The following is a 20144-nucleotide window of genomic DNA, read 5'->3' on the forward strand; positions in this document are numbered from 1 at the left end:
TAGATCAATATGGAAAGAATTGATACCTTTATAGTTTTGAATCTTCCTAGCCATAAAATTTGGATAACTTATTTAGGTGTTTTTTAATGTTTTCGAGTAAAGTTACATATATATTTGAAAAGTGAGCTTGAATATCTTTTGTTAAATCTTATGTGTTTTTTATTAATTATCGTAAATGTGTTTTTTGTTTTTATCTTTGTTTGAGGCGAGGTCTGGCATTGTTGTCCAGGCTGGAATGCAATGGCGCAGTCTTGGCTCACTGCAGCCCCTCCTTCCCAGGCTCAAACCATCCTCCCATCTCAGCCTCTGGAGTAGCTGAGACTACAGGCATATGCTCCACATCAGCTAATTTTTGTATTTTTTGTTGAGATGGGATTTTGCCATGTTGCCTAGGCCAGTCTCATCAAATCGCTTCATGAGCTCAAGCAATCTGCTTGCCTCAGCCTCCCAAAGTGCTGGGATTACAGGTGTGAGCCACTGTGTCCCACCCATAAACATGATTTTTAAAAATTGCATTTTCTGTTTCTTACAAATGATCTTTACAAATCCATTTGATAATTGTGTCTTAAGTTTATATTCAGCTACCTTGCCAAATACTACTACTAATAATAATTTGTGAATTCTTTCGAATTTTCTGTAAGGTAATAATATTTGTAAATTCTGTTTTTGTTTCCCTCTTTTCAGTCATACATTTCAGTCATTTATTGTTTCTTATTTTACTAAGCCAGCTGTAACCCATGAGGATGTTTTTGTTTTTTGTTTTTGAGACAGGATCTTGCTGTGTCACCCAGGTTGGAGTGCAGTGGTGCCATCATGGCTCACTGCAGCTTCGACCTCCTGGCCTCAAGCAATCCTCCCACCTTACCCTCTGAGAGTAGCTGGGACTACAGATGTGTACCACCACACCTACCTAATTTTTGTATTTTTTCTAGAGACAGGCTTTCACCATGTTTCCTAGGCTGGTCTTGAATTCCTGAGCATGAGTGATCCATCCACCTCAGCCTCCCGAAGTGCTGGGATTATAGACATGAGCCACTGTGCCTGGCTAGGATGTTTAATACTAATGTTAATAAGTATTAATAACAGAACTCCTTGTCATGTTTTTGTTTGTTTTTTTGGAGACAGGGTCTCACGCTATTGCTGAGGCGAGTGTCCAGTGGCATAGTCATGGCTCACTGCAGCCTTGACCTCCTGGGTTCAAGTGATCCTCCCATCCCAGCTCCCACAACTATGCCCGCCATGCTAGGATTTTTGTTTTTTTGTTTTTTGTTTTTTTTTTTAATTGTAGAGACTGGATCTCCCTACGTTGCTCAGGCTGATCTCTAATTCCTGAGCTCAAGCAGTCCTCCTACCTTGTCTTCCTAAAGTGCCGGGATTATTCACGTGAACCACCACCTCCAGCATATGTTCTTAAATTTTAAAGGAACTATGTCTCCTGTTTCGTATTTAAGAATGATGTTTGGGCCGGACGCGGTGGCTCACACCTGTAATCCCAGCACTTCTGGAGGGCGAGGCAGGCAGATCAACTGAGGTCAGGAGTTAAAGAGCAACCTGACCAACGTGGAGAAACCCCATTTTTATTAAAAATAGAAAACATTAGCTGGGCATGGTGGCACATGCCTGTAATCCCAGCTACTCAAGACACTGAAGTAGGAGAATTGCTTGAACCCGCGAGGTGGAGGTTGTGGTGAGCCGAGATTGTCCCATTGCACTCCAGCCTGGGCAACAAGAGTGAAACTGTTTAAGAAAAAAAAAAAAGAATGATGTTTGTTGTAGGTTTTTGTCAGATGCCCTTATCAGGATATGCATATTTTAAAATCGCCTAATTGTGTATATATTGCTTTTTAGAAAACTTACACCAATTTACATTCCTACCATCATTGTGTGAAAGGGCACTTCTTGACAGTACTTATCCACATCACATGGGGTATTGTTAAAAGTTTCAGATTTTACAGGCAGCGAGGAACTTCTTTACTTGTTTAGATTTATTTCTTCCTTTTAAAACAATATTTTGTGTTGGTACCAATATTATTCTTCTTAGAGATACGATAGGTTTTTTGAAACAAAAGAACTTATTTTGAAAATATTTCAGATTTAGAGAAAAATTGCAAAAACCATGCAAAGAATTTTCTACTTCCTATATCCTTGACCTAGATTTTCCAAGTGTTAACGTTTAATCATGTTTGCTTTATCATTCTTTCTGTCTCTTTTTCTCTTCTCCCATATACAGATGTAATTTTTCTCAGTGGTTTAAGTTGCAAACATGATACCCCTTTAAAAACTTTAGTGCTATTTCTTCAAAATAAGAGCATTGTTTTATATAACCAAAGTACTAATATGCAAATCAGAAAACTGACAACAGTACTATCATCTATGAAATTTGAATTCTATCAGTTGTTCTTTATAGCAAAAAAAGAAAAAAAGCTTTTTCTTGTCCAGGATCTAATCCAGGATCATGCATTATATTTCATTGTCATATCTCTTAATCTTTAATCTGGAGTTGTCACTTCTTGTTATTCAGTTGTTTCATGTCTTTCATGACCTTGACATTTTAAAAGAATATGGGCCAGTTATTTAGTAAAATGTCCCTCAACTTGGGCTTGCCTGTTGCTTCTTGTGGTTAGATTCAGATTTTGCATTTCTGGCAGGAATGAATGCCACAGAAGTGGTGATGTGATGCTTCCTATCAGGGGGCATATAATATTGGTTTTGTCCTCTTATTGATGATGTTAACTTGATCATTTAATTAAGGTGGTGTCTGGCAGGATTCTTCAGTGTAAAATTACTATTTTTCTTCTTGTAATTAATAGGTATCTTGTGGGGAGATACTTTGAGATTAGATAATATCCTGTTTTCCATCAAACATTCAACCACTAGTTTTAGCATATATTGATCATACTTGCTTGAAATAATTATTACCAAGAGTGATTGCCAAATGGCAATTTTCTAATTCCATCACTACATTTATTATTTGGAATTATACTCCCCAAAAGAGCTTTCTCTTCTCCCCCATTTATTTATGTCAGTAAGCACTTAAAAAAAAATTATATGAGTTATAATCTGTTACTGTGCTTGTTTATTTTGTTGCTCGAATATTCCCAATTAGGCCACTGGGAGTCACATCAGTCTGATTCCTGTGTCCTTTTGAGGTACCCCTATCATTCTTTGAGCATTTCCTTTCTTGCTCCACAAAAATATTCCCTAGGCTCCTATTGTATGTCTCCTGCCCTAGCCTTGGAATCAGCCATTTCTTCAAGGAACCATAGTTCCTTTTATTAGAGCACCAGCTGTGTTCATAGCTATAGGGGTATGGTTGCTTCTAGGCCTTCTCAGCAGACGGAGCTAGGGAATATAGGTATGTGAGTGTATATTTACACAAAAATATTTGTATCTTTCTATAGTCCTGTATATTAAAAACTGAGCTTGTATTGTTAACTCCAACTCCAAGCCTTCTCCCTTTTTATATTTGTTACTCCCTTTTATGAGACTAAAAAACCAAGGTCAGTGTATTCACAGAATATTTACCTATTTGCCCAATCTTAGCATACACACAAACAAGTTTCATGTCACTGTATAAAAGCAGGTATCTAAGTAGAGTATAGTATTTGTTTATAATTCTTTTTGTTTTAGCTTTAGGAGAGTAGCTAGTGAAAATGCTGTTTTCAAAAGTTACCTGTGGTTAATTCATTTGCCCTCGTCCCCTAAAGTGTGGTTATATTAATGATTTCAGATACAGAGAGGTTCATTTGTTTGTTTGTATTCATTCCATTTTGGATTCTTCCCTCCTATTACTGTTGGTTTCTTCTTCATTTTAAATGTATAAAACATTAAAATGGATTGAAAACAACTATATAAAAAGGTAGGATAGGTTATTAGAGTACTGTAAATATAAAACTTATGGCTTTTAATTGTGTTTGTTTTTTTCAGGAAATCATTTAATACTTGATGATTAGAACAAATAAGTGAAAGCTCCCACCAACCAGTGAGAATTTCTTCCTTCAGAAGGGTTTTTGTTCTTACTGCACAGCTTTCTGAGAAGTTCTTTTGGTGCCATGTTTTATGGCTTGCATCAAAAGAGGAGTTTGTCTTCATGAAGATTCCTAACATTGGTAATGTGATGAATAAATTTGAGATCCTTGGGGTTGTAGGTGAAGGTAAGTTGAAATTTTTGTGTTCCTTGAGTTTGGAGCAATGAACAGTTAGTTAGTTGTTCCTACCGCCAAAAAGTTACTAATCTTATTCCGTTAATTTAACCTGTATCAATTCACATGTGTGTCTGAGAGTAAAATATTAATAATAAAATTACTCTTAAACAATTTGGGTCTTACTCTCCAATAAAAAATTAATGATATTTTAAAACCCTTTAAAGTTTACTAAATCAAAGATTTTTTTCCCCTTTTCTTTTTAAAAGAGCCCCAGTGTTAAAACAGTCTTGACTGCCTTCATTCATTTTTTTAAACAATCATGAGTTCCATAGTCTACATTTTTTTTTCTTGGTTACATTTTATTTTTATATCAGCTAGGCTTATTTTGAGTAACTTAAATTTCATTTATTTATTTATTTATTTATTTGAGACAGATTCTCACTGTTACCCAGGCTGCAGTACAGTAGCACGATCTCTGCTCACTGCAGCTTCTACCTCCCGGGTTCAAGCGATTCTCCTGCCTCAGCCTCCTGAGATTATAGGCCTGAGCCACCTTTTTTGTATTTTCAGTAGAGGCTGGGTTTCACCATGTTGGCCAGGCTGGTCTTAAACTCCTGACCTCAGGTAAACCGCCTGCCTTGGCCTCCCAATATGCTGGGATTACAAATGTGAGCCACCGTACCCAGCTGAATAACTTAAAATTCATTGGTATATGTTAAATTTTACTTAATACATGGTAAATAAATGAATGAATAGCTTCTGTTTCTTTGAAAAACAGGTTACATTTTGTAAATTCTGAGGCACACAGTTTTATCTCTGAAATCAGGATGTATCTTGTAATCAGTATCATCTCACGGTTTAATTGACAGCACTCTTCCTTTCCTAATAGTACATAAAATAATGCCCACAACCAATGGAATACCATTGATTTGATGAAATATGATGTCATTTTGTGTAAACTGACTCCTAAAAAAAATTGTTTCTTCCTGATTTTTCCTGCTTAGTAATTTTTGCTCTAGACGTAAAGATAACTTTGGAAATTTTGATAAATGATTCTGTTAACAGAGGACAAATGATTATAATTATGGTTTCTTAGCATTTATATCTTTAAAACATATGTTACAAAAATTTCATATTTCAGATTTTTAAAATAAACTTTGAATTCCTAAAGGACTGTAAAAAAGTTTACCTATGTGAACAGAAAGCTGTTATTAAGTTTTTAAGTTGGCAAATCCTTTTCAAATACGTATAAACAATTACATAGTTTAATCATTGGATGCTTGTTTCAAGGTCTGAAGTTCAAATCATGTAAAACAAATAGCTCTTTGTTCCTTACCTAGTCAACTCCTTTTCCATTTCTTCATTGATATTATATAAAAATTCATTCTCAGTGTCTTGCCTACCATCTGTTCTATAATGGCTGCCTTTTTTGTTTATTTTTTTTTCAAAAGTGTTAGCGTTAGAGACTAATGCAATAAAGCTGCTGACTGGAGAAGGCTAGCACATAGAATGTAACAATGTTAGAATGTTCCAGATTCTGGGCCTAAGTTTTTCTAGATCATAACTTGTTTTTCTCAATATAGCCATAGGTGATCATCTTCTTTGGGACTGGCTCAAAATTACCAGGCGCATATGTGTGTGTGTGTGTGTGTGTGTGTGTGTGTGTGTATCTATCTCAGAATATATTACTTTAAATTGTAATCAGAACCACCATTGCTGTATGTTTCTTTCTTTGGAAATCACCTTACTTTTTTTTGGCTAGGATATACATATAAAGTATATAAAACTCTGTCACCGGACATGGTGGCTCATGCCTGTAATCCCAGCACTTTGGGAGGCTGAGGGGGGTGGATCACAAGGTCAAGAGATTGCTGTCATCCTGGCCAACATGGCAAAACCCCATCTTTACTAAAAATTCAAAAATTAGGTGGGCATGGTGGCGTGTGCCTGTAGTCCTAGCTACTCAAGAGGCTGAGGAAGGAAAATTGCTTGAACCTGGGAGGTGGAGGTTGTAGTGAGTCGAAATCGTGCCACTACACTCCACCCTGGCGACAGAATGAGACTCCATCTCAAAAAAAAAAAAAAAAAAATCTGTCAAGCAGAGTCTACATTTTTGTAGTTTAGACAGTGTATTTTCCACCCCATAGAAAAACTGGCATAGGCAGTTAGAGAATTGGACAATTTCCTGGCAATTGTGGGGTTAAGTTAGATGGTTATAATGGCTGGTTCTGTGCTACTGTGATAACAAGATTCATCCATCTCTACCAAAGTGAGGGAGACTTGTTCAGGTCCTGTAGACTCTATTGGAGACACATTTCCCAATTTTGTCTCCCTGAAGCCCCCTTCTTGTAGATGAATGCAGGCTTGCCAGTCTGCTAATGTTAATGCTCTTGATGTTTTTGCAAAGCTCAGCTATCATTCATTACATTTTGATTCTCTTAATTAGATTTTTCACACTATATTTTTAACCTCAGTTTCCTGGGTACCTCGCTGTCAACTCTGTTTTACTTCTAAGGAAGAAGTCTATTGCCTCGATAATAGGATAAGTAACCTTTACTTATCGAAATACGCCAAAGAAAATAATACAAAGAAATACATGTAGCCTTTGTGCATGAAGTGAGTCTTTATGGCAAAAGGTAGCAAATCCTACTAGCTATTAATTGGAATACTGAGGCCTCTACCATTTTGCCAGTCAGGAGAGACATTCAGCTGCGTGTGGTGGTGCATGCCTGTAATCCCAGCACTTTGGGAGGCTGAGGTGGGAGGATTGCTTGAGGCTAGGAGTTTGAGACAAGCCTAGGCAACATAGTGAGATAATGTCTCTACAAAAAAACTTAAAAAAAAAAAAAGAGGGGCATTTCATTATCCTAGAGGAAGATTTTAGATTTTATTGTCTCATAGAACAGATAGTGTATTTGGTGAGCTCTGTGCTTGAGCTTACTATTGGGATGTCATTAGCTCTTAAGGTTTTTTTTTTTTTTTTTTTTTTTTGAGATGGAGTCTTGCTGTGTTGCCCAGGCTGGAGTGCAGTGGCGTGATCTCAGCTGACTGAAACCTCTGCCTCCCGGGTTCAAACAATTCTTCTGTCTCAGTCTCTTAAGTAGCTGAGACTATAGGAGCCCGCCACTATGCCCAGCTAATTTTTGTATTTTTAGTAGAGATGGGGTTTTGCCATGTTGGCCAGGCTGGTCTCGAACTCCTGACCTCAGGTGATCTGTCAGCCTTGGCCTCCAAAAGTCCTGGGATTACAGGCATGAGCTACCATTGCTGGCCTAGCTCTTAAGTTTCAGCTAATTTTTTGAGTTAATTTTCAAAGTTAACACCAAATCTTATCTTCATAAATGTGTAAGCCTTCATTCAAACATATCTCCCATGAAATTTTCTTTAAAAAGAGAAACATTTAAAAATACTTGTTGTAGGAAATGACTTGTCTATACTCTTGATTTATAATAAATGTATAATAAAGTATGTTCCATTTGTATGTGGCTCATTATTGCATTACCACTATAGAATCTCATCACTTTAGGAGTCATTATTACAATACTGAGAAGCAATGTCAATATAGCAGAGCTTTGATTTTTTCAAGACCTATAATTTGTATGCATGCCCTTGATTGTTTATTTCTTTTTATTATAGGAGCCTATGGAGTTGTACTTAAATGCAGACACAAGGCAAGTACATAATTTTTAAAAAGAAATATCTATATATGTTTAACTGTTTTGAAACTAATGCAGTACTCTGTGCATGTGGGCATGTACAGGTGAGCATTCCTTATCTGAAATGCTTGGGGCCAGAAAGGTTTTTTATTTTTTCGGATTTTGGAATTTTTCCATATGTATAGTGAGAAATATTAGGGATGGGACCCAAGGCTAGGCAGGAAATTCATTTATGTTTCATGTATACTTAATACATACAGCCTAAAGGTAATTTTATGCAATATTTTAAATTTTTTCCTAAAACAAAGTTTATGTACTTATATGTGGAATTTCTACTTGTGGCATCATATCAGTACTCAAAGTTTTGGATTTTGGAACATTTTGGATTTTGGAATTAGGGATGATCAACCTGTAATTAAAACTCTGGTTATGATGATGTTCTTTAAAGAAGTAGAATTAATATGTGAATGCAGCCAGAAAGAGACTACTGTTAGATAAGCTTGATCATGGTTGGGTAGTTCTTAGTTCTTAGCAATCATGTGCTATTCTTTTTTTTTTTTTCAGCTGACCTATGCTATACACCTCATAATGACATTTAGGTCAGCAGTGGACAGCATGTACGATAGTCCCATAAGATTATGATATGGTATTTTTTGTTTAGATAAAAAGCATATATGTTCAGATACACAAATATTTATTGAATATGGTACTCAGTAAGGCTATAACATGTAGCCTAGGTATGTATTAGGCTGTATCTTCTAGGTTTGTGTAAGTACACTCTATGATGTTTGTGCAGTGATAAAATCACCTAATGACATTTCTTAGAATGTATTCTTGTCATTAAGTAATGCATGACTGTACAAATGAAAAGCTGCCTAATAAGAAAAGAGAAGAGGTAGTGGGATGGGAAGAAGAAAGCAAGGCAGTGACAGATTTAATTTATGTTCAAGTACTTATGAGCAAAGAGAAGGTTTTTTTTTTTAGTATTTTTCATAGAGACCCATTAACTTAGATTGCTTGATGCATTTGAATCCAGATTTGAAGGATAATAAGGTAGGTGTTTGGATATGAGCTAAGACTTGGGATAATAGTGTGTGATTATGATTATTGGCTATAGTTGATCATCCTTGAACAGCTGTGAAATGAACCTTACTAGAAATTATTTTAGTATGATAATCAGAAATTATTCAGAGAAGTGACTTCAAGTTTCCATAGCTGTTGTTCAATGGTAAGCATGTTTTACTTGGAGGGTAACTTTCAGATGGCAAGTACTGAAACTGTAACAAACATTAGCTTAAATATTTTCTATTATGGCGTACCTAATCTGAGTATTTGGCTTTATTTGCATATAATTTGTTAAGACCAAGGTTTTGTCTGTGATGATTTTAGCAATTTAACCCAAGACATTTGAACTCTTGAATCTGTCATCTATTGAAAATAATATATGTGTGTATGTGTGTAAATATGCACACACGTAAATAAAGATGATACTCTTATTTTTGCTTTTTCTTTCCTATTGTACAAAATACTACCTGCCTTTTGGATTTCAGCCTTCATGATAGTTAATATATTTTTGTGTTTTAAATCACAGATCTCTCACTTTCAGGCAGTGGCTTTTGTATTCTTGAAATTGGGTATTTGAACTATTTTATGTTAATAATAGTTATCTGAAGACTTCTTTGCCATTAAATCTTCAAAAATGGTTTGAATACTATTGGTTCTTGATTGAAGATGATTAAGAATTTAAAATAAAAAATGTACTAAAAATAAATTTAGCACCTTAAACACCTTGTTAAGAAATGTTACTGTGGTTTGAAATTAAACAAATGAAAAGCTCCCTAATAAAATGCTAAATGCTATACTTTTAATGAGTTACCTTTAGTTATAAGTTTCTGAAGCTTAAAAAGAAATTCCTGGGTGGATATTACTTGGTGGAAATAGGTTATTAGTTTCCAAGTTAAATTTGACTCTTTCTTGAACATAAAACCTCCTTTTATACAGTGACTCTGTTTATATAACATTGCAAATGGAAGCTTCAGTTCTTCTAATCTTGGGTTTTCAAACTCAGAGATTTCTGAGATATATACATATCTTACATATGTACATATACACATGCATAAATATGTATTACATATACATGTATCTGGTATCATACAATATGTACAGAATCCAAATGTTTTCTTGTAGTCATCGTCATACTTCAACCTGTAACCTTTTCCTCTATACTTTCATGTGACTTTAAGCTCTCCTTCTGCCTTTTATGTAAAAATTAAGTTATTCAAATATATTGTTTTTATCTATTTCCTGATTTGTTAAAATGGTTGTTTTTGTGTACCTGGTTCTCAAAACACCCACTGTTAGTGCCAGCAGGATGGGCCCAGTGTGAAAGTGGATGAGAATGGACATCTCTGCTCTTAGGAAACCAATTCTAAATGTGAACTCTGATTTTTACACTCCAAGTGTGTAGGGCACTTGGAGTTACAAGGATAAACAAACCATTACTTTTCTTGCCTTCATATGGCTTTATGGTCTGTCTGAAGAGGCAGAAGAATAGATACTTAAAAAAAAAAAAAAAAAAAAAAAAAAGAAAGAAAGAAACCAAGCCTGTGAGGTTGCCGCAAATGAGTTACATCTAAAACGTTTCTCTCTTTGCTGTCCTTCACTACATGAGGTCACACACCAGCTCCTTAAGTGTTGTTGCTTTCTCCTTGCATGTGTCTAAAAAGATATCACTGGATGGAAAATTTAAAGCATAAATTAGTGCCTATCTCAGAGTATTATAAAACTCTTTTTTAGAATCTGCAGCTGTTTAGTCATTAGGCTTGTTATAGATAGTATATCCTTTTCTCAGCTAAAATCAGACCTTCAAATCTATACCCCATTATCCAAAAATAGAGAATTTGATGCTTCTGGTAAGATTGACGTGATGCTTTAGGGTCAAACAAGTGGATTATTATGAAACTCATGTTATAATTAAAAATGTATATATGTATATAATCTTCCTGATTGTACTCATATGTAATCAGGGCAATATATTTTGCATACCTTTAAAAATTTAGTGAAGTGTTTATAAAACTGTATAAGTCAGGTTTGTGTGATTGTTTATGTATAAATTAGTTATCTTTTTGAAAATATTGGCTGTGGGTGTATATATAATTAAATAATTATGTTGTTTATTTGAGCAAGTATGGAAGAAAGTCACTGTTTTAATCTGTGTACTGTTGCACTAATTTAGAGGTCATGCTGATAAATAGGTGTATTTTGTCTTTTGTGCAAACTATGACACTGGGCTAATCCAGACCAAAGACCATACTTCTTAATTTACTGAAATAAATGCTGCTCAATTTAAAAGGAGAAATATAGCTTGTACTGTTTTTTTTTTTTGACAGCTAAACAAAATTACGCTGTATATATTTATTGCATATAGAACAATAAGTTGTTATATATACACATTGACATGCATATGGCAACTCTTAGCAGTGACTAAACTTCTTTTTAGGACTTCTTAGGACTACTCACATTTGAAAGATTTTCTAGGGTGGGCACAGTGGCTCATGCCTGTAATCCCAGCACCTTGGTAGGCTGAGGTGGGCATATCACCTGAGGTCAGGAGTTCAAGACCAGCCTGGCCAACATGGTGAAACCCGTCTCTATTAAAAATACAAAAATTAGCTGGGAGTTGTGGCACATGCCTTTAGTCCCAGCTACTCGGGAAGCTGAGACAGGAGAATCTCTTGAACCCAGGAGGCGGAGGTTGCAATGAGCCAGATCGCACCACTGCACTCCAGCCTGGGTGACAAGAGTGAAACTCCATCTCAAAAGAATAAAAAAAAAAAAAAAAAGATGTTCTGGTTTGGACCTTTACCCTGCAGATATACATAGTTAATTATCTTTTTATTTGCATGTCTGTTTTTTTTTTCTCTCGTGCCTCAGCCTCCAGAGTATCTGGGACTACAGGCATGTGCCACCATGCCCTGCTAATTTTTGTATTTTTGGTAGAGACAGAGTTTCACCATATTGGCTAGGCTGGTCTTGAACTTCTGACCTCAACTAATCTACCCACCTCGGCCTCCCGAAGTGCTGGGATTATAGACATGAACCGCCTCGCCCAGTGTTGCGTGTCTATTTTAAAGTGCCTGTGAGATAGGCATGTTTTATAGCATGCTTTTCCTAGCAAAAACCCAAAGAGGTCATGCTTACAACAAGGCAAGGAGAATTGGATGGGGTTGAAGTAAAGACATTCAGTAAGTACTGGAGGAGTGGACTTGTACAGCTTGATAGACAGGCTGGAGAGGGATGCTCATTGAGCCTAGGACAGAAAGTGCTGATTCATATAATTCATTTCCCATGACTGTGGTTGAGTTATGAGAAGTTTTTGTTTATTTTGAAGTAGTAGGTCACATATACTTTTGAGATACACGTTTGTACAAAGCTGTGAACATCCATCATTGGGGTACAGCCTGTAGGTGTTCAATAAATAATTATCTTATGTTAGAGAACTGAAAATGAAGGATGCAGTAGAGAGCTGTTGCAGAGTAGCAGGGACTTGGTCCTTATGGAGGGATGAAAGATGATCCCAGGGATTTGAATGTGGTAAACTAGAAAAGCTTTGGTATTATTTATCTGACTGGAAAACTTATAAAAGGTATATCAGTTTGGGGGGAGAAATAATGAGTTTGACTTTAAAAATAACGAATAAAATTGGCAGCAGAATATAAAACCTAATATTAACAAATGCTACTTATTGAGCATCTACCATATGCTAGACACTCTGCTAGATGTCTCAATCTCTGTAACAGGGTAACTCTCTTCTTAGCCTCATTTTACAGATGAGGGGACTGAGTCTCAGAGAGGCTCTGTAATAGGGCCAAAATCATGTGGCTGATAAATGGTGGAACTAGACTTTGATCTGACTCTGGAAATAGCTAACTTGAGCATGAGATAGGAGTTGTCGTTCTTTCTTTCTTTTCTTACTCTTTTTTTTTGGCTTGGAGTCTCACTGCACTGCCCAGGTTGGAGTGCAGTGGTACAGTCTCTGCTCACTGCAACCTCAGCTTTCCAGGTTCAAACAATTCTTGTGCCTCAGCCTCCCGAGTAGCTGGGATTACAGGCATGAGCTGCCATGCCTAGCTAATTTTTGTATTTTTAGTAGAGATGGGGTTTCACCATGTTGGCCATGCTGTTCTTGAACTCCTGACCTCAAGTGATTCACCTGCCTCAGCCTCCCAAAATGCTGGGATGACAGGCGTGAGCTGTTGCACCCAGTGTACCTTTTTTTTTTTTTTAATTGCTAAACAATTTTAAGAAGATACTTAGTACTTGAGGAAAAAGATTTTTCTCCTCTTACAGAGGCACTCATAGAGAACCATTGTGTCTGGTTTCTGCTCTTGTCCTGAGTTTTGTTCCTGTTCCAATTAATTAAAGAATGGTGTCTGGAACACTGAAAAAGTCTCACCCAAATTCTAATTCTTTGTGTTATAATATTTTGTATTTGAGATTTTGCTAGACTGTTGATACTGGAAAAACTACAAATGCTGCTGTTGTCTTTTTTTTTTTTTTTCTAATGAGATGGGGTCTCGCTATGTTGACCAGGCTGGTCTCAAACAGTGGTATGAGCCACTGTGCCTGGCCACTTCTGTTGTCTTTTTATCTATTAAAGAAATAATGGCTCATGTGTCATTTTCCAAGCTGATCTGATTTTTTTTTTTTTTTTTTTTTTTTTTTGAGACGGAGTTTTGCTCTTGTCATCCAGGCTGGAGTGCAATGGCACTATTTTGGCTAACTGCAACCTCTGCCTCCTGGGTTCAAGTGATTCTCCTGCCTCTGCCTCCTGAGTAGCTGGGATAATAGGCACCTGTGGACCATGCCCAGCTAATTTTGTATTTTTAGTAGAGACGATGTCTTACGGTGTTGGTCAGGCTGGTCTTGAACTCCTTACCTCAGGTGATCCACCCGCCTCAGCCTCCAAAAGTGCTGGGATTACAGGCGTGAGCCATTGTGCCTGACCTGATCTTACTTTTTTAGGGAACTAGAAGAGTTTTGGGCCTTTGCAAGCTTCCTGGTTGCCTTTATCCTCATCATCCAAATCTGCATTTAGTTTATTGTTTGACAGTTTTTTAGTAAACAGAGTAAGGAAATTGTCATGTTAGAATTAGTATTACCTCTTTCTACTCTGAAAGCTTTCCCTCATTCTTCCTTTTCACAGTTACTCAGTTCCTAAATCATCATTTCCCCCTCTCTTGTAGGGGATGAGTTGACTGGAATGCTTTTCCAGTTTACTACTTTCAAATCTTGGGAACATCTTTCATCCTTCTTCAGGAACTGAGTCCCTGCTGCTCTGCAACAGCTCTCTGCTACATCTTTCATCTTCAGTTCTCTAATTTAAGTTAACATTATTATGTATTGACTACTTATAGGTTGACTTTAAAGTCCTTCCTATGGTAATCATAAAAATATTATTAGCTCAAAGAAGAGAACATCCCTTCTGCACTATAAGGTGAGTAATTTCATTAGTCTCTGATAAATGTGCTTAAGTGAATTTATTCTAGCTCCTTAATGCCACTTTTCTTCAAAACTTCAGGAACAAAAATGAATGTGAATCATTTTCCCCTCTACAGGCCTGCAATGTATATTCACTGATTAACAAATGCCCATATAGTAGAAACTCTTGAGTAATTTAAGCATAGTTCTTTATCAGTTGTTGCAACTACTTACTACAAAGTGGTTCAGGGATCCCGGCACTTTGGGAGGCCAAGGCAGGTGAATCACCTGAGGTCAAGTGTTCAAGACCAGCCTGGCCAACATGGTGAAACTCCATCTCTACTAAAAATACAAAAAAATTTGCTGGGCATGGTGGCGGACACCTGTAATCCCAGCTACTTGGGAGGCCAAGATAGGAGAATCGCTTGAACCCAGGAGGCAGAGGTTGCAGTGAACAAAGATTGTGCCACTGTACTCCAGCCTTGGCGATAGTGCGAGACGCCGTCTCAGCAAAAATAAACCACAACGTAGTACATGGTAATCTATTTCTGCATAAAAAGTAATCCAGCACTGATTTACTGTGTAATTAGAAGCTGTAGTTCATATTTTACAATTTAAAGATGTCTTTCATGTATAAAAGCATTTTAATTTTAAAAAATCAACTTCTTTTGTTTCTAAAGCTACCTCCTATACTTAAAACACTGTGTTCTAAGCATGGCATCATAAAGTAAAATTCAACCAGACATCTGTTTAAGTAAGAAAAATCTGTTGAGTGTCCATAAAATATCAGACACTTAGCTAGGCACTGACTCTGCAAAAAACAATAAAATGTAGTTCTTACTTTTAAGGAATTTAATCTAACATGGATAAATTAACAAATATAAGCTCATGTTTTCTATTGTCAGGAAGCTTAACATATAGTTTGGGAGAGTTAAATTTAAGATAAGATGGTAGTTGACATGATAGTGTGAAACCATTCCCTTTCCACCCCCCCAATAAATTCTCCGCTGAAGCCTGCTTGGGAAAAACTCAGGTCAGTAATAAAGGTGGGCAGGGGGAAGCATTTCCCAGAACCCCACAGAGAACTACCACAAAGCTGGAATAGAATTAAGGAGTAGCATTATTAGCTGATAATGGACTGAATGAGAATGGTATAGTGAGAACCTCTATTTTACCTCTAAGTGTCAGAGGGCCCAGAATCCTTGGTGGAGTAATGATGGATTGTAGAACCTTCCCCAAATGGCACAGTTGAAACTTGATCTAGGAGGCCCAAGTCATTGCTGTTAAGACTCTACCATATTAGGATGGGCAGGAGAACCTCCCCCAGATGTGTAGATGTGGAATGCAACCACACTCATTCATTTAAGTTTTTTTTTTTATCATTTAAGTATTTTTTTATGCATGCTTTTGCAATACAATGACAGAGTGGAGTAGGTGCAATAGAGACTGACCCACAAAGTCTGAAATATTTATCTGGCTTTGTATAGAAAGAGTTTGTTGACTTCTGATGTTGAGCAAGCCCTAACTAACAGAATATTGTGGGAACAGCGTAGTGGCCTTAGTGAACCACAGTCTCAATTTCTATTTGACTCTTTGCCCTTGGTGCTCTAGGAGCTTGAGAAATAAGGTTAATAAGGTGGGGGACTTCAGTGAAAATTACTTTTCCCTTGATCTGGACTTGAGTAAATACTTTGAATGGCTGGGCAGGAAGTTTTGTATTGGTTACCTCTTTCACATGTCAACTGTCACAGCAGAGATGTGGAATTTGCCGGGTACTGGGCACACAGAGACACATACAGTCTATTTACCCTCTGTCACATCATTGGCCTGCATAGCTCCCTTTCCACCCAAAGATGAATAGGAAAAAAAAAAAAAGTCCTCATTGAGACTGTGAAAAAATTCTTCAGCTCAAGAGAAGGACATTCTCATAAATATGAAGAGATTTATGAGTGTGGAATTCTTTGGAGAAAAATATGTGAGATTCAAGTGGACGTAAATAAGAAAGTAAGACGAAACAGTAGCTTTCATTTCAAGTGCCTCTTGTCTTTCAGGCATTGCGCTAGCTGCTTTATTTTCGTGTTGCTTTCAATCGTTATAATAACCATAAAAGTTAGAAGGAATTATCCTTCTCTTATGTGGAGGAAACTGGTGCCCAAATAAGTGAATTTCCTAAAGGACATAACAAAATTAACCATTTTAAAGTATACCAGTATGTGACATTGAGTACATTCATAATGTTGTGCAATCACTACCTCTTTCAAGTTCTAAAACATTTTTATCACCCCAGAAGAAAACTCTGTACTCACTATTTACCCCCCATTTTCCCTTGCCCCTGGTAACCACCAATCTGCTTTCTGTATTTACCTATTTTGGATATTTCACATAAATGGACTCATACAACATTGTATGATTTTCATTGCATGATTGTTCTCCTCCTCCTCCTCCTTCTCCCCCCCACCCCCATCTCCACTCTGTTGCCCATGCTGGAATACAGTGGTGCCATTTAGTAGAAATGGGGTTTTACTATGTTAGCCAGGCTGGTCTCAAACTCATGGCCTCAAGCGATCCACCTACCTTGGCCTCCCAAAGTGTTGGGATTACGGATGTGAGCCACCATGCCCGGCCACCAAATTATTTTTTAATTGTAGCCACCCTAGTGGATATAGTGTAGTATCTCATTGTGGTTTTGATTTGCATTTCCCCAGTGACTGGTGATTTTTGAGCATCTTTTTATGTACTTTTGGCCAATTGTATATCTGCTTTGGAGAAATGTCTATTCAAGTCCATTGAGCATTTTTAAATTGGGTTGTCTTTGGTTGAATTGTAAGAGTTTTCATATTATCTAAATATATATTCCTAATCAGATATATGGTTTGCAAATATTTTGTAGGTTGCCTTTTCAGTTTCTTAATAGTATGCTAGATGATGCCCAAGGTTTTTAGTTTTGAAGAAGTCCAGTTTATCTTATTTTTTTCTTCTTTATTGCTCATATTTTTAAAACTGTTGCCAAATTCAGTGTCATGAAGATTTACTGCTATGTTTTTTTAAATAGTACAGTAGTATAGTTTTAGCTCTTATGTTAGGTTGTTGATCCATTTTGAGTTGATGTTTGTATAGTTAAAAAATTTTTAATGAAGTTTTATACATTTAAGGGGTACAAGTGCAGTTTTGTTACACAGGTTTATTTGCATAGTGGATGAAGGCTGAGGTTTTTGTGTAACCATACTCAAAGAATGTACATTGTACCTATTAAGTAATTTCTCATTATGTTTGTATTGTTTTTGTATATGTTGTAAGATGGGGTCTAACTTCATTCTTTTGCATGTGGATATCCAGTTGTCCCAGCACCTGGATTTGTAGAGATCATTCTTTCTTCATTTACTGGTGCTGGCACCCTTGTTGAAAATCAGTTGACCATAGACATGTGAATTTGTTTGTGGACTCTCACTTTTATTCCATTGGGCCATGTGCCTATCTTTATGTCAGTACTTCACTGGTTTGATTACTATAGATTTGTAGTAAATTTTGAAATTGGGAAGTATGAGTCTTCTAACTTTGTTCTTCTTTTTCAATACTATTTTGGCCATCAAGGGCTCCTTGCAATTTCATGTGAATTTGTAATTAGTTTTTTCATTTCTGGGGGAAAAAAAGCTGTTGGAATTTTGATAGAGATTGCATTGACTCTGTAGATTACTTTGGGTAGTATTGTCATCCTAACTATAAATTCTTCAATCCATGAACATGGGACCTTTCCATTTATTTAAGTTTTTAACTTCTTTTACCAGTGTTTTGTAGTTTTTGGTGTACTAGTCATTTACCTCGTTGGTTAGATGTATTCTTAGATGTTTTATTCATTCAGATGCCTTTTTTTTTTGTTGTTTTTGAGATAGTCTTGCCCTGTTGCCTAGACTGGAGTGAAGTGGTGTGATCTTGGCTCACTACAACCTCTGCCTCCTTGGTTCAAGCGATTCTCCTGCCTCAGCCTCCTGAGTAGCTGGTATTACAGACGTGCACCACCACGCCCGGCTGATTTTTATATTTTTAGTAGAGACAGGGTTTCGCCATATTGGGCAGGCTGGTCTCAAACTCCTGGCCTCATGTGATCCACCCACCTTGGCCTCCCAAAGTGGTGGGATTACAAGTGCGAGCCACCGCACCTCTCTGCTATTTTAAATGAAATTGCTGTTAATTTCTTTTTTGAATTGTTTGTTGTTAGTATATGGAAATACTACAAATTTTTTTTTTTTTTTTTTTGAGATGAAGGCTCTGTCACCCAGGCTGGAGTGTAGTGATGCGATCTCAGCTCACTGCAACCTCTGCCTCCTGGGTTCAAGCCAGTCTCCTGGCTCAGCCTTCTGTGTAGCTGGAATTTAGGCACGTGCCACCACGGCTGGCTAAGTTTTGTATTTTTACTAGAGGCAGGGTTTCACCATATTGCCCAGACTGTTGTCAAACTCCAGACCTCAAGTGATATGCCTGCCTTGACCTCCCAAAGTGATAGGATTACAGGCGTGAAACCATACCGGCCTCAATTTTTTTTTATCGTGGTAAAATAAATGTAATATAAAATTTGTCATTTCAACTATTTCTAAGGCCACAGTTTGACATTAATTGTATTCACAGTGTACATAACCATTACTACTGTGTATTTGCACAATTTTTTCATTACCCCAAACAGATACTCTCTGCCAATTAAGCAATAACTCTTTAATTCCCCCATCCCCAGTAGTAGTAACTTTTTTTTTTTTTTTTTTTTTTTGAGACGGAGTTTCGCTCTTGTTACCCAGGCTGGAGTTCAATGGCGTGATCTCAGCTCACCGCAACCTCCGCCTCCTGGGTTCAAGCAATTCTTCTGCCTCAGCCTCCCGAGTAGCTGGGACTACAGGTGTGCACCACCACGCCCGGCTAATTTTTGTATTTTTAGTAGAGACGGGGTTTCACCTTCTTGACCAAGATGGTCTCGATCTCTTGACCTCGTGATCCACCCGCCTCGGCCTCCCAAAGTGCTGGGATTATAGGTGTGAGCCACCGTGCCCGGCCAGTAGTAGTAACTTCTAATCTACTCTCTATCTCTATGATTTTTGCCTGTTCTAGATATTTTATGTAAGTGTAATATTACAGTATTTGTCCTTTTGTGTCCGATTTCCTTTTACTTAGCATGATGTTTTCAAGGTTCATTCATGTAGCGTGTATCAGAACTTCATTCCTTTATATGGCTGAACAATATTGGAACAACATACGACAATATTATATGGTTGAACCTCGAAAACATCATGTTCATTGTATATGTATATAATGAACAAAATGTGGTTTATACATATAATTAGACGTCAGTCTATTACCATTGGGTATTCATACTGTGACCTGTGGGCTGTGTAAATGTCCTTTATCAGGTTGAGGAACTTGCCCTCTATTTCTAGTCTTCTCATCTGCTATGGATATGATATGTGGGTGAAGGTAGGCAGGCAGTTTAAAATGCACAGTGTTATCTTATCACAAAGCAGCTGCCTCTTTCACCAAGCCTTCCCCTGGTTGTTGTGAGTTTTTGAATAGTTGCAGAGTTGTGGAAAAGTTGATTCTGATACTTTTTGCCAGCTCATTAGTTGTTTCTGTGGAGGGAAAGAGTCCTAGATTTCCCAGTTCTGCCATTTTCAGTGCTAACACTCTCCAGATATATGTTTTGCACATACTTTCTTCCAGTCTGTGGCATGCCTTTTCATTCTTGTAGTGATATGTTTAGCAGAGCAGAAGTTTTTAATTTTATTGAAGTCCAACTTAACATTTTTTCTTTCATGGACAGTCCTTTTGATGTTACATCTGAAACCTCATTGCCAAACTGAAGGTCACCTAGATTTTCTAGGTT

At 37.0% G+C, this 20144-nt stretch overlaps 1 protein-coding gene across 3 annotated transcripts in view; it reads left to right on the forward strand.

Annotated features, from left to right (window-relative positions):
* Nucleotides 1-20144, forward strand: part of CDKL5 (cyclin dependent kinase like 5) — a 197470-nt gene that overhangs the window by 65759 nt on the left and 111567 nt on the right. For all 3 annotated transcript variants that reach the window (XM_074391867.1, XM_074391868.1, XM_010334894.2), the window contains exons 2-3: nt 3928-4154; nt 7782-7816. In XM_074391867.1, the coding sequence (XP_074247968.1) occupies nt 4091-4154; nt 7782-7816 (99 nt within the window). In that variant the 5' untranslated portion in view covers nt 3928-4090. The remainder of the gene's footprint in view (nt 1-3927; nt 4155-7781; nt 7817-20144) is intronic.

This window comes from Saimiri boliviensis, chromosome X, assembly GCF_048565385.1.
Source record: "Saimiri boliviensis isolate mSaiBol1 chromosome X, mSaiBol1.pri, whole genome shotgun sequence".
Taxonomy (NCBI): Eukaryota; Metazoa; Chordata; class Mammalia; order Primates; family Cebidae; genus Saimiri; species Saimiri boliviensis.